Source organism: Antrostomus carolinensis, unplaced genomic scaffold (assembly GCF_000700745.2).
Source record: "Antrostomus carolinensis isolate BGI_N321 unplaced genomic scaffold, ASM70074v2 scaffold9557, whole genome shotgun sequence".
Taxonomy (NCBI): domain Eukaryota; kingdom Metazoa; phylum Chordata; class Aves; order Caprimulgiformes; family Caprimulgidae; genus Antrostomus; species Antrostomus carolinensis.
Window position 1 is genome coordinate 14,867 of NW_010326602.1, and position 13,720 is coordinate 28,586.

The 13,720-nt window shown below is 41.8% G+C and overlaps 1 protein-coding gene across 1 annotated transcript in view; it reads left to right on the plus strand.

Moving 5' to 3' along the window:
* The window catches only part of MOCS1 (molybdenum cofactor synthesis 1), a 19,426-nt gene extending 7,927 nt beyond the window's left edge, over positions 1 to 11,499 (plus strand). The window contains exons 4-10 of the mRNA XM_010171633.2: positions 1,404 to 1,465; positions 2,777 to 2,888; positions 3,213 to 3,325; positions 4,007 to 4,117; positions 4,947 to 5,067; positions 6,549 to 6,596; positions 10,608 to 11,499. Coding sequence (XP_010169935.1) covers positions 1,404 to 1,465; positions 2,777 to 2,888; positions 3,213 to 3,325; positions 4,007 to 4,117; positions 4,947 to 5,067; positions 6,549 to 6,596; positions 10,608 to 11,479 — 1,439 coding nt within the window. The 3' untranslated portion in view covers positions 11,480 to 11,499. The remainder of the gene's footprint in view (positions 1 to 1,403; positions 1,466 to 2,776; positions 2,889 to 3,212; positions 3,326 to 4,006; positions 4,118 to 4,946; positions 5,068 to 6,548; positions 6,597 to 10,607) is intronic.
* Positions 11,500 to 13,720: the final 2,221 nt, after the last annotated feature.

Below are 13,720 nucleotides of genomic sequence, written 5' to 3' on the forward strand. Positions count from 1 at the left end.
AGAACAGGGATTGTCAAAACAAACTTCTGGAAGATATTGCCCTTTTACTAGCATGTGTAAAGTATTTGCTGTTGAAGACTACAGCTCTGGAAAAAGGAACTTGGTCTCATACAGTGTTTGGTCTCTGACACCTGAGTTTAGTTTGCACAACAGGAAAGGAACTTAGTCTAGTACCTGACAGGGTACGAGAGACATTCACAAACATCAGTGCTAGCTGCTGAGCGCACCCACTCACCAGAAATGCGTACCCAGAGCTCGGTAGCTTGCTGTCTTATTCTTGCTACTTTCACCTTGTTTCTCTGTCAGCTGGTGAGTGTGACAGGGAAGGAATAATATGTCAAATCTAAAATTGGTATCTTGATGAAAGGTCTTAGCTTTGTTTAAAGATCACAGAAGGTGTGGTTTAAATGAGATGATTAAGAGGCTTTCTCAGAGGCCTTTGGAATTCCAAAATTGCATTGTTGCTTTATTTTCCTACCAAATTTAAGAGATACATGTAGAGGGGAAGATACTTGCCCTAAATTAACTATTTCTGTGTGTCTGGGAGCAGCTGACAAGCATAGGCCACACTAAATGGTAGAATGAGGCTGGGCACTTCATTCCTTGAAGTAACTGCAGTTTTTAACATTTTTCATTCGTTTTCAAGGGTCAAAGGCTAACTGAATTGCTTTCCTAAATGCTCTAATCCCGCCCCCCATGTTGTGCTCACCAGTTTCACATGTTTACTCAGAAAAATGATGATCCTGTAAAATGCTGACTGTGATCTGCAAACTAATGGATGGTCAGTAGCTTTGGGAAGCCAGTTATATCTGTAGCCAGGGATGATCAGGGAATCAAGGAGTTTTTGTTTGTTCCTAACCCCACGCTCCTCCACACACACTTTAGAAAGATCCTTTTAAAATTTACTTGGCCATGTTGCTATCTGACTCAGAGCAGTGAGATTCTTCCATTTTAGTGAAGACGTGTGCCATTATCAAATTTGCATTAATTTATTATTCTTTCTTCACTGCATCTGAGGTAGTTCACAAATGCTATCCACTCCCTTTAAGAAGAATGTAATACAAAGCAAAGCTGACATATGGGGAAGTGGAGAACCATATGCTAATGATACATGGATGTCCAAAGATGCAGAAAAGCATACCAGTATCTTTGACTACCCACATACCAGTTAAAAAGTTGATCTCAGTGACTTGACCACAGTAACACCAGCAGCCTTTAGAGGGGCATGGGGCAGTGCGCGTGTAGAATTTGAGTCTTTTTACTTGCAGCTCTTCTTACTTGCAGCCTACTCAATCAGATTGGTTTTTATTTGTCTTTTTTTTGTCTTGGAGGTACTTAATAACCTCCTTTTGCATTCCGTTTTTAAACAAGAAAAATAAAAGTTTATTCTTTTTATATCTTAGGCTTTCACAAGGTAATGGAAGGAATCCACAAAGCCACTGAACTTGGCTACCGTCCTGTTAAGGTAAAGCCAGTGTTTATTTACTCTGAAACTGTTGTGTTTTACCATAAATTGTGATAAAAGATACAGCTTACCCGATGAAAAATTTATTATCTGTCCCCCTCCACCCCCCCTTTGTGAATAACTTTCAGTGGAACTGAAGAAATATTTTGGTAGATTGAAGATGACATTAAGAGGTAATGGGGGAAATTAATACAATCTCAATGCACAGCTGAGGGTACAGGTTCATACTGCCATGTAGCCTATCAATTGCCTAGCTGCACGGTGGTCCCACTCTGTACTTGCCTCTTCCTACCCCCTCTACTGATGTGGCATTTGTCTGACCCAGCTGTGAACTTGGCCCAGGCAGTTAACAGGTAGAAAACTACCCTGGAGAAAGACATTAAGTTTCCCCTAGTTTGTCTCCTTCAGATGGTTACAGCAGACTCTGATGAGTGCCAGTGTGAGAGAGAGGGGGAAAGGGAGTTCTCCTTTGGGGGTGAAGGTAAACCAGCTTAGCTCTAGCATGAAACTCCCCCGTAACTCAGCTGTTTGCAGTTCTGCAGCTGTGGTTCCCTTCAGTTTCACCAGTGTTTTGGAAGATCTATTATGTGTAAGTGATTTAGGCTACAGAGCTATGAAATACACTTGAAATTAAAGTAGGTTTTAGTGTTCCTGAAAGATCTTAAGAATTGTGGTGCACAATGCTCAGACATACAAATCTGCCTTGCTAACAGAGAGTGTTTTAGCAACACAGCTATCTTGTTCTTCAGATAAAGCACAGGGGACCTGAGGCTCCAGTGTAAATATTGTTTATGAGGAATGTGCAGAAAACTCGGTTTTAACCTCTTTCTGGAGGAAGGCAGATCCTGCAGCCTCTGGTTATAGAGTGTGCTGTGAACATTCCTGGCCTGGGGAATTTGCCTGTGATCTGCCATAAGGAGTGGTACAGAAGGTACCCTGGCAGTACTTTTACAGAAGCCATACAATGTAGGACTGGGGAGTGGAGTTGTCATCTTAGATAGTAAAAACTGCCATACCTTAGATGGTAAGACAATGCCTTCGTTACCTAACTTTTATTAGTTTTACACTTAGCAAGGCACTTCTAACAACTTTAGTTAGGTTGGATGCAAAAACTTACAAGCAAGTTTGGCAGAAATTATCATCTATACCATTGCAATCCTACCAACTTCTCTCATTTTCTTTCAAAAAAAAAACCAAAAAAAAAAAGTTATTTCTATCTGTGTTGCCTTCTGCAAGGACTATGAAACCTTGTGTAAGAGGGAAGAAAGTCGTACTCTGCTCACTAATTTCAGGTGTCTGCTTTTCCTGCAGGTAAACTGTGTGGTGATGCGAGGCTTCAATGAGGATGAACTGCTGGGCTTTGTGGATTTCACAAAGGATCTTCCCCTTGATGTGAGGTTCATAGAATACATGCCCTTTGATGGTAAGCAGTCCTGCTTTGAGATTCTTCATGGTATGGAGTGTGCCTTGGACATAGGTGAATCTGGTTGGTGGTTATTCACCTTGTGGGCTTGTCTTTGGAACTTTTAGTGAGCTCCTTTTGGGAACTGGGAATTGCCTTAAGTTTTTTGTTGTATCTTGCAGCTTATCTGCCCTCCCTGGATAAGTTGGAGAAGGATTGGTAGCAGGATTAGTTGGGGCTGGGAGACCTACAGGGAAAACAGATTTGTGGAGAATGTAGAGGTAGTTCTCTGCCATTTAAAAAAAAATCCACAGTCTAAAGATATGCTGGTATTGTTGCTTCTAGGCAATAAATGGAACTTCAAGAAGATGGTGAGCTACAAAGAAATGCTTGATACAATTAAACAGCGATGGCCTGAATTGGAGAAATTGCCTTGTGAAATTTCCAGCACAGCCAAGGTGGGGTTAGACAAAGAACATGTGAAATGTGCCTCCATTCTTTTCCCTGCCCTAAATGCCCAAATTCTCTCAAGTTCAGCTTTTATATTTGACAAGCAAAGTGAAAAATACTCAGTGTAGTAACTCTAGGATGTTGGTCAAGCTGCCTGCACATGGTTTCACTCTTACTAAACGCTGGTCATAATCTTTACCTTTAGAAATACCATGTGTTTACTAGATGCCCTGGTCAGCTATAAAGAACGGCAGGCTCATATCCTGTATTTACATCTTTTTAAACTTGTCAGTATGTGTCTGTCTGTGACTGCACATTAACAAGCCTGATGAAACAGTTGTTCGGTGAAATAACAGTATTGCTTTAGAGTGTGCAGTGTCACATGGGAGATTGCTAGCCTATATGAATCTATGGCTTATGGCTGCCTGAGTAAGACCGTGCCTGCTGGCATCACCTGTCAGTTGGTAACTACAAGAGCAAACATTTAGCAAGTTTGTGAATTTCCAGAAACAAAGGAGAATAGACAGGAATCCCCTGACAAAGCTGATTTTGCTTTTTTCCTCTCATGTTACCTTGGAACTGAAGAAAATCTGTGTTAAAATGTCTTCTAGTCTTTGGGCAAGTGGAACTTTAAAAACTAGGAGTCTCTATTTGACTTTTGTTTTTCTTTCTCCTCTGCATTTCTTTAGAGTTATAAGGTGCCACATTTCCAGGGACAAATCAGCTTTATCACCTCCATGTCGGAGCACTTCTGCGGATCCTGCAATCGGCTGAGGATAACAGCAGATGGAAACCTAAAGGTTGGTAGTGAAACATGATTCTCTTTACTTTCATACAGCAAAAGTGGTGTTGAAATTCTTCCCTTAAAAGTAGCTGAGAAATAAAGTAGGATGGAAAGATGCATAATTATTACCAGCTAACCACTGTTTATCTATCCTGTATGTATTCTTGTTCAAGCTTGTTGGGCTGTTAGGGAGATGTTACGTCACTTTTTTTTTTTTTTGTTTCTCTTTTTTGCTAACGTGGTTAATTTCAGTTGTAAAACATGGTTGCAAGACCAGTAAATAGAAACATTTATTTTAATCTTTGATTCAAAATCATCTTAAACATGTGACAAGCAGATGATTTCCCATTAAAAAAGGATCCAAGCAGCTGTGAGGGCTTGGCTTTTGCGTTCTACAAAGATCCTGTCTTGTTTCACCAAACATCATCTATCCTTCTCCTTCAAGAGCAGCCTGTATGCTTGCTCAACGGCTGTAGAAAGGGGAGGGATAACCATTTCCTGCCACGTTGAAACTGACGGTTTCTGGGGGAAAATTAAAGTTTTCAATTAAAAATTGGCACTTATGCATTGTCACCTGATATTGACAACAGCTGTGCTGCTGTCTAATGTCAGATGACTGAGACAGCTTGAAGGCCCAGTGAGCTTAGGTTACATAAACATCCCAGACTGTCTGTGTGTGTACATGAAGAGAGATGAAGAAAATAATCTCCATAAATGTTCTCTTTCTTCAATAGGATAGGCCTCTTCAAAACTCTTTACCTTGTGGTTAGTACGAAATACTTGTAAAACCTATTTATTTTATTCTTTCTTGTTTCTCCTCTTTTGTTTCCTTGGGTTGGCTGCAGGTGTGCCTTTTTGGGAATTCAGAAGTGTCCTTGAGAGATCACCTACGGGCGGGTGCCTCAGAGGAAGAGCTGGTTCGAATCATTGGAGCAGCAGTGGGCAGAAAAAAGAAACAGCATGCTGGTAGGTTTGTTGTACCTGAGAAATAACAGCAGTGACTGGGGAAAACAATGTCCTGGTACTGCTGTGGGATGCATTGATGTGCCAGGAGAAAGAAAGAAGGAAAAGCTTCTTGAATGAAGCTGCATTAACTAAGGAAAGAATTTTCCCACCCAATAAAAGTATTGTCTGGTAGAAAGCTGGTAACACACCAGTCCTGCAGTTACTCCAAAATCTGGGTGTCAGTTTTGAGTCTTCTAGCTCACGTGGAAGGTCAGAACCCAGACCATCTAAAAGTCTTTCAGCCTGACTTTTGTCTTCAGAGAGATGCGAATACCACTGCCCTCAATAACAACAGCAAAGCGTAAAGCTAAGCAAAAATTGATAGAGTTGTACTGGATCCCTTTTTTTCTTAAAATTAAAATTTGCTGTAAAAGGAGTACTAAAGCTAAATTGAGTTGTCAGTCCAACTACTGCATTAATACATTTCTAGAAGTAAAAAATCTCTTTTTGAGTATGTAGAAGTTTGTAGCCACTCATCTAGTGCTCTGTGTAAGGTCATGACACAAGGTCCATGATGATGCAGTCACATTCTCAGGCTGTATTAGTCTTTTCTGAATTTATATTGATGTAAACTATATTTCAGTCACATCTGAACCTAACCATATTTTTGTAATCTGGCTGCAGCTGAGAATGCTGACCTCTTGTACATGAACTGGCTTCATGATCATGGAATAGTCCCCTTTATGCTAAAAATATGCTTTGGCCCTTTTGTTCTTTTGCAGATTCTGGCAGATTCCTAACAGTTGGTTTTGCCTTTTCTTTGTGATGTGTAAAACAAATTTAAAGGAAGCTTTCAAGTCTGAGCATAGACTAACTTGCAGAGTACATTGGTTCAGATAAAATAGTGCCTTGTAAACGTAAGGGAAGGGGTGGAGGGATTGGTTCCTTTTCTTTTAGACCATTCATTTCTGAATTTCTGATTTGGGAAAAGGGAGGGGTGGGAAGAGTGTTTTCCCCTCTAGCAAAGTCATTTTGCCATCAGGAGCATTTACCTGACATTGTCTGTCTTCCAATTTTTGCGAACCCCAGTATTGTCCTTGGGGCCTTTTGCAATTGGACTGCTTTGAACTGGAACACTGTTGAAGGCTTGTCCATAGAACTAGCACAGTTAAATGCTGCAGTTAAGAAACAAGATTGTTCCAAGTTGTTTGAATTCTGTAGTAGGTAGACTGTAATTCGGATTATGGAAAGCTTTCTGGGAAGGGGTTCTACAGTGTGGTAAGACCCATGGCAGCTGGATGCATGGAGGCTGTGGCAGCTATAGTTTTAATTAGTACCATGCTAGATGCTGCCTCTTCCAACTTCATCGGTCTTTATTGAGCTTTGTTTTTCCTAGCATGCAGGTTGCACTGTCAAGAGCAGAAAACTAAGTATATAAATGAGATGCATGACTTAAATCCTACTTTCTAGGATTTTTTATGTGTTCCTTATTTTATTTCTAGGCATGTTTAACATTTCCCAGATGAAAAACCGGCCAATGATCCTGATCGGTGGGTGACAAATCAGTACGTAATAAACCTACAATGATTTTGTTTGTTGTTTTTTTTCTTTGAGAGAGCAGAGTGGATTGGGCTTTTAAGTCTAACTTGTGCTTGGTTCTGGCTTAGGTTTAGGCAAATGGGTTTCTTAAAAAGACCGTTGTGGTTAACATGCTGAAGTGGAAGAAAGTTCATTGCATTTTCCAAAGGGAGCACTAGCTTTCCTATCTTATTTCCTATCTGCTTCCTTTTTACTTAATAAGAATAGTATAGTAACTTACAAGGCAGTTTGGGGCTGAGTGCTATGAAATTGACCAGATTGCCATAGAAACATAAAGGATGCCAGATGGACTTTTATCACTGGATTAAGAAATTCAGTTTCACTTATACAGCCAGTAACCTGCCAGAAATGTAAGTTTTCCCACCTCAGTACTTCTTTAGTTCAGAATCTGAAACTTGGGGCTTAATTCTTTTGAAATGTGCTCTTATTGCTGCAAAGTGTCAGAACATAACCATGAAAACTGTAATATCTGCTATCTGACCAGCATGGACCAAGAGCCTTTCTTCTCCTTGTTGTGTCTGTTGAAGATGTTTGCTAACTTTCACTTCTGCTTGAAGCTCTGTTCTTGAGCGATGTGGCACTGCTGCGGTTCTCAATCATTTTTCACATCTTCAGTGTGGTTTCACCTCTGCCATGCCTGTGTTTCCCTGTTTTATAAGACAGCTGTCTTCCCACATACCTTTTTTCTTCCTTAGACCTAAGAAATGCTTGCAAGAGTTAGCACTGTGAGATTAATTGGAAGTTGTTCTGTTGTTTCTCATCGACAAGGAGGAAAAAAATGCAAGCAAGGGTTGAAGAGATTAACATTATGTTTCAAACCCAAACTCTCATTCTCCCATTGATGCTCTGGAGCAGGTCAGCTGCTCTGCAGCTTAAAACACAGCTTTAAAAACAAGTACCCTTGGTTTGGGGGGGGTAACATGCATTCATTTTCAGGTCTTTGCTGAATGATATAATTGCAGGTGATATAATAACTGCTCTTTTTTTAAACCAAGACCCTAGTGCTTGTACTTCTGTTGCCCTTATATAGGAAATAGGATCTACAAAGGTCTTTTAACATGTTTTCACTGGAAATATTTTTCACTTGATGCCCCCCTTTAAAGGGCCATCATTTTCCATATTGAGTTTTAAAGTGAATGGATTCAGTGGCACAAGACTGTCTCTCTGTTTGCTTTTGCATTTGGCCACTGCTGCATTGTGTTCCAGGAAAAGGGGAAAGAGGACTCTTTGTTTAAAATGTGTATTGACTTGCTGTGTAAGGAAAAAAATTTCTGTGTTTTTTAAGATGAAAAATACTGTATTAAACTCTTGACAGCTCACTGGGACCTACATACTTTTTCAAGATGCCTTTGAAAGAATCCCCACACTCCAAAGTTAGCATTCATAGCAATGTTTGGATGTCTACAGATCAGATGCATCCAATTTCCTTTTGAAAAATGCTTTAACATTGTCTGACATACAGTAAAAGAGGCAGCCTGTCCAGGTCCTCCCCCAGCTGTTCCGTGTCCCTTAGAGACTTAACTGCTGGCAGTCACCCCATCAGTGGGGAGACTGGAGATGCGTGGAGAGTATCCCACTGTGACACATGGGGAATCATTAGGAGATTTCCTAATTGTGTTTTGAATTACTTACAAACTTCAAATAATGCTGGCGTGCAAGCAGTCAGTGGGGGTGTGTGTGTATGGAATTAATTTAATGAAACTTAATGAATGCTGTGGAAATCACTAATTGGCTTTCCTAGTCCGAGTAAGCCAAACCTGGCTTCTTCCCTGCACTGCTGTTGTCTCATCCTTTGCTATATGGTTTTTCTTCTGTTTCCCTTAATCAAAATACTTCTTTTGGCAGGTTGTTCTCTTTATAGGTTCTCTTCAGTTATAGGAATTTCCTCCTTAATTTAAGTATCTCCTGCCTTCTTTCCCCTCCCCTGAGATTGTGCAGGCTGGAAGCAAACACAATTAAACTTCAGGTGCAGTAACAGAATATAAGGAGATGCAGTTGGTTTCAGTTGTGTTACATATAGTGCTATAGAAAACCATTATCTGTTTTCTGTAGGTATATGAGCAATTTGGGTGAAGGTAGAGGAGACTAGGTACTTGAAGAAAATGTAGGTTAGGAAAAGCAAAGATGCTTTGCATGCGTTATTACTGGCTGTTTCTGTCTTTTTACTTACTACTCAAGCAAACAGTATTTCTCTTCCCTGTTGCCACCTGTGTGTGTTTACCCTGTGGAAGTAAGTATTTGTCTGCCTTTGCAGTCCAGCTTCTGAAGACAAGATTCTTTTGCCACAGGTTTAGTTTCAGCTTTAAAGTTAATCAAGAAATCCAGAAGAACAGAGTACTTTGAGTTCCTGGATTTTAAAAGTAATATTAAGGTTAGGCTCCACTGTATAAAGAGAGAGGGAAAGGAGGAATAAGCGCAATTTTCTGTGCCCTTCTAAAGCAAAACAATGTTTCACTCAGAACATTTATGTCCTTTTAATCCCATTCCTCCAAGGGTAAACACATTACCACTAAATTTGCAGGAATCTTAATTTTAGTGGCTAGGCCATCAGCTGCAGATCAAAAAGGCCCTTTGCCTGAATTTAGATTATTGCAGTGATTTAAAAAAACCCATGAAGTCTGTGGTTGATTTAAGCTTCAGTCACGGGCACTTTCAGATCAGTGTTTGGAGAGTACTCTGGGTGAAAAATGTGCTAAGTTTATCAGTCTTGTTATAGCAGAGGCTGGAACCAACAAGGAAGAGATTGGTTGGTTTGTTTTTTAAAAAGGGGAGGGGGCAGGGGTACAACCAGGGGGTTGTCCACACTGTATCTGTTACTGTCATGTGGACAGTCCAAGGGGATGCCTGCAGATCAGGGCAGGAGCAGCATCTTAGCAAGGTGCAGAGGGGCCAGGAAGCTGCTTTGATTCACCTGAGAAGAGTCCCTGAATACCAGAGCTACCAAAGGAGGTTATTGAGCAAGACCTAATTCCAAGTTTCTCAGAGCAAAGAAAGCAGGAGCTCCAGAAAGAGAAACGTGCTTATCAATGAAGTTATTAAAGAGGGCTTAGCCACTTACCTCTATACTGCTTTCTCTTTACTTACAAAACAAATCACTTCTATGTGAAAAAGACTCCTGTCTTGACACTTGGCATTTAGCCCTGTGCAAATGCCAAAACCAAGGGATTAAATGGTGAAAAGGGGCAGGAGGGCTTACTACCTCTCTGCCAGCTGGGACCTCTGCCAGCTCAACTTGGAACATACTTCTGAGTAGATTTAAAAGCTATCTGTCAATGAGGGGAGTGTGGTTTTTCCAGTCCTTAAACTACAGCTGTCATTAACATGGTAAGAGCTGGCAGTAATAAGAGAGGTTCCCATCATGGAACCACCCTCTGAGCTTGCAGACAGTGCAGTTGCAGATGCAGTGCTTCTGGTCCCTGCTGTCCTCAAGTGCTGGTATGACCCTTCCCTGCAGAAGGAGATGAAAGCAGGAAGTGCAGCCGCCTGTGCTGGGAGGAAGGTGTTTGGAAAGGCAGAGTTGAGAATCCGAGTGCAAGAATTTCCTATTAACCCTGCCAGGCTTTTGAAAGAAGACTGGTGCTGGGACAATCTCAAATGAGTGCTGAGATGCTGTGACTTAGTTTTCTTCAGAACTGATGTTCCTATAAGCTTTCTTGTTTCTTTTACTGTTTCTCAGTAAGCACTGATACTTTTTGAAAGCAAGTTGTTTCTTCTTGTGAAGTACCTTGAAATAAGTGTTTTGAGGCTTGGGGTTTGTAATAACAAACCAGGGAACTGATGAGAGAGAAGAGAAAGAGCTTCAGGAGAGAAGTAGACGTTTGCAAGCTTATTGAGGTTTTTGCAATACAGACAGTCCTAAGCAGTGATCTGTCAGAATTCTTAGCTACTGCAGACTTAGCTTTGCTTTCTAGTTAGCAAGATGTATTCTCATAATACCTTTTTTTTTTTTCTTCCCCGCCCAGAGCCTGCATTGGTGTCATTCCCACTCTGCCAAGATGCCCTACAGAATCCCCCAAATTCAAAACGGTGGGGCCACACATTTAGCCATTGGCTGACTTTGAGAGCAAGTTTACCCAAACAAATCAGAAAAGCATTAATGAAAAATAAACTTACAGGACAACTTTTCCTGCCAGGATCTCACCCAGACCAACAGTGGCACGTAACAACAGGAATCCTGCAAACCCAGCTCAGAGGCTGCTGTGTCTTCCAGAAGGACCCAAGCTCCGTATTTGACACAAAGTGCCTTGAGGCTTCTCCTGTTGGCCAAGCTTCTGTGGACTGTCAGTCCAGAGAGACAAGTTCAGGATCTGAATTCTGTACCAGGGATTTGGGATCTTTCACCAAGGTACCTCATGCTTCTGACAGCTTGACTCACACTGATGAGGAAGGACGGGCCACAATGGTTGATGTTGGAGGGAAGCCAGATTCAAGAAGAAGTGCTGTTGCTGGTGCTGTGGTCCGCCTGGGTGAGAAGGCATTTGGGATGGTGAGGCAGAACCAGGTGAAGAAAGGGGATGTGCTAGCAGTAGCCCAGATTGCAGGAATTCAGGGAGCCAAGCTGACTAGCCAGTTGATCCCGTTGTGTCACAACATCCCCCTCAACCATGTTGAGGTGTCTCTGAGCCTGGATGAGGCCAGATATGCAGTGGTGATTCGCAGCTCCTGTCAGACCTGGGGGAGGACAGGTGTGGAGATGGAAGCTCTAACAGCTGCCAGCCTGGCTGCCCTGACTGTGTATGACATGTGCAAAGCAGTTACTCATGACATAGTGATTGAAGAGGTAAAGTTGCTTAGTAAGACAGGTGGGCAGAGGGGAGACTTCTTAAGGGTCTAGATCATATCCAGACGCCCCCAGCCCTCCAGGTGACCACTGCTCATGTTCAGCCTCTTAGAACTACTTTTGCTTAGCTGGTAGGCTTGGAGACCTCAGCAGGTGTACAATACAACAACCCTATGACTCCAGTTTTGCCTTGCTCTGTCACCTTACTGCTGGGTTAACAGTGGAGCCACTTACCCCTGTTGATAACCATGTCTGTTTTTTTTAGAGGACTGACTTCTCCACTCTGCCAATACCTTCATTTCAGTGTCCCCAGCATGAGCAAAGATTCCTAGTTATACCATAGAGTTTTGGTTTGGTTTTTTGTTTGTTTGTTTTCTCCTTCTTGCTGAGAAACATTCACAGCTGCTGTCATCACACCACACAACTGCAAGCTCTGGAAATGAAGCAAGTGTGGAAAGTGCTGTTATTTGGCAACTATTTTGAAGGCAAGGATTAAGATTTCAGAATTGTCTGTCCCCCTGACCCCCTTAGTTGAATTTAGAACGTGACAGTGAGAACAAAGCTTGGGAAAGTTACCATTCAGCAGAGATGGTAACTGTGGAACAGCCAGGGTCAGAGGGGCAGCTCCCATCCCTCTGCATTGCTACTGATTCCCTTGCCTGCAAGTGAGAAATATCCACATACCAGTTTCAAAAGACAAAAAAAAATGTCAGCTGCCCAGCTCTCTGCCTTGAGTGTTCTGTAAAACATGATGTAAAAACAGGATTTCTGGGTTTGGAAGAATTATTTTGCTGATCTGAACGATACCTTTTACAATTTTAGAAGCATGTTCCAGCATTTTGACCTTAGTGCTCAAATCCATTGAGGCCCTGTGTCTGCATGCTTATGGGCTTGTGCCATGCACAGAAGTAGGTGTTAGCTCTCCCCGACTTTAGAAATACGTGTCACACCAAGCCCCAGAAGTCTCCACATTTTTTAATCCTGCAGTGCAACTCCTAGTACCCAGCAACCTGCACAGTCCTGACAGATGAAACAAACCATACGACCAGTGTAGCTACTTGGAAGAGTAAGGTAGTTGCTGTTGCCTCAGCCAGAGTGTTTTCCTGCATGTTTCTCTAATTTGCTTTCATTAAGTCTTCTGGCCTCAGAGCACTTAAGTGTCCCCGTAAATGTACCAGTGGCCACTGTCATGTAGCATTAAATAGCTTTGATAATTGACTATCCCTGATAAGAAATTGCTTGACGTTGTTTTGTTAACACTGATGGATGCTTTTCAAATGTTAATTCAAATGCTCTAAACAGGGCATTTTCAACTTTGGTTTACTTGTTTTCTAGTGCTTATGGCTAATGTGAAGGCACATATGATTCAGGTACCCCCTCTCCATACGCACAGAGAGTTGAAGACAGCTCTAATAATGTCAAAGAGGCTACTGAAAAAGCATCTTAAACTGTGCAAGTAGCTGTTTCTCATGAAATAAGGTTAAATTACTGTGAGCATCATTAAAGCACACACGATACTGTCACACAGATCCTGCTCACTTAAAGTAAGCACAGGTCTAAGATGAGGAGGCAATAGATTTTCCTACAAATGTCTTTGCTTAGCCTTTACAAATCTCATATGCTACTTACCATAGAAGGCACTTTTTCCACTGAAGGTGAATTAATTTGATTCTTTATTCATTGTCACTGTGAGATGAGGCACATACAATGGCCCACGTAGCAGCTGCAGCTGAAAGGGGAAGGAGTCTGGGAAGCTCGGTGCCCAAACTCCATAAACATTTGTACACCTACATTCAGTGTTACAGTCCTGATTCCCTTGGTATCACTGATCTGTCTGTAAATTAAGAGTAGGGGACTCCTGCTCCTTCCCAGGAGTGTACCTAGCACAGCTGTGCTGAGCACCAGTCCCAGCTGACCCTGCAAACATCTGTGGAGCTGCTGTGCCAATAGTGCAAACCTTTTCCTAGTTCAGCATGGAAACAAATTGCCAGGAAAAGGAGGCACGTGCGTAACCAGCTAAGTTAACTGATTTACACATCTCCCCCCAGCACACACAACACACCCTGCCCTCCCTGCCTTCACCCAGACTCTAGATATTTGAAAACTCAAAAGGGAACTAGACATACCGAGTAGTAATAAAATGATGCTTTAGGGCATATGATTCTTTGGCTTCTGAGAAGTTTGCTGTCATGCTGTAAAGCTCACACAAAGGATTCAAGACCACACAAGGGATGAGAGAGCACATGTATGACTGTCACGCACATCTTGCTACTTACGCACATTTCATTACTTTCT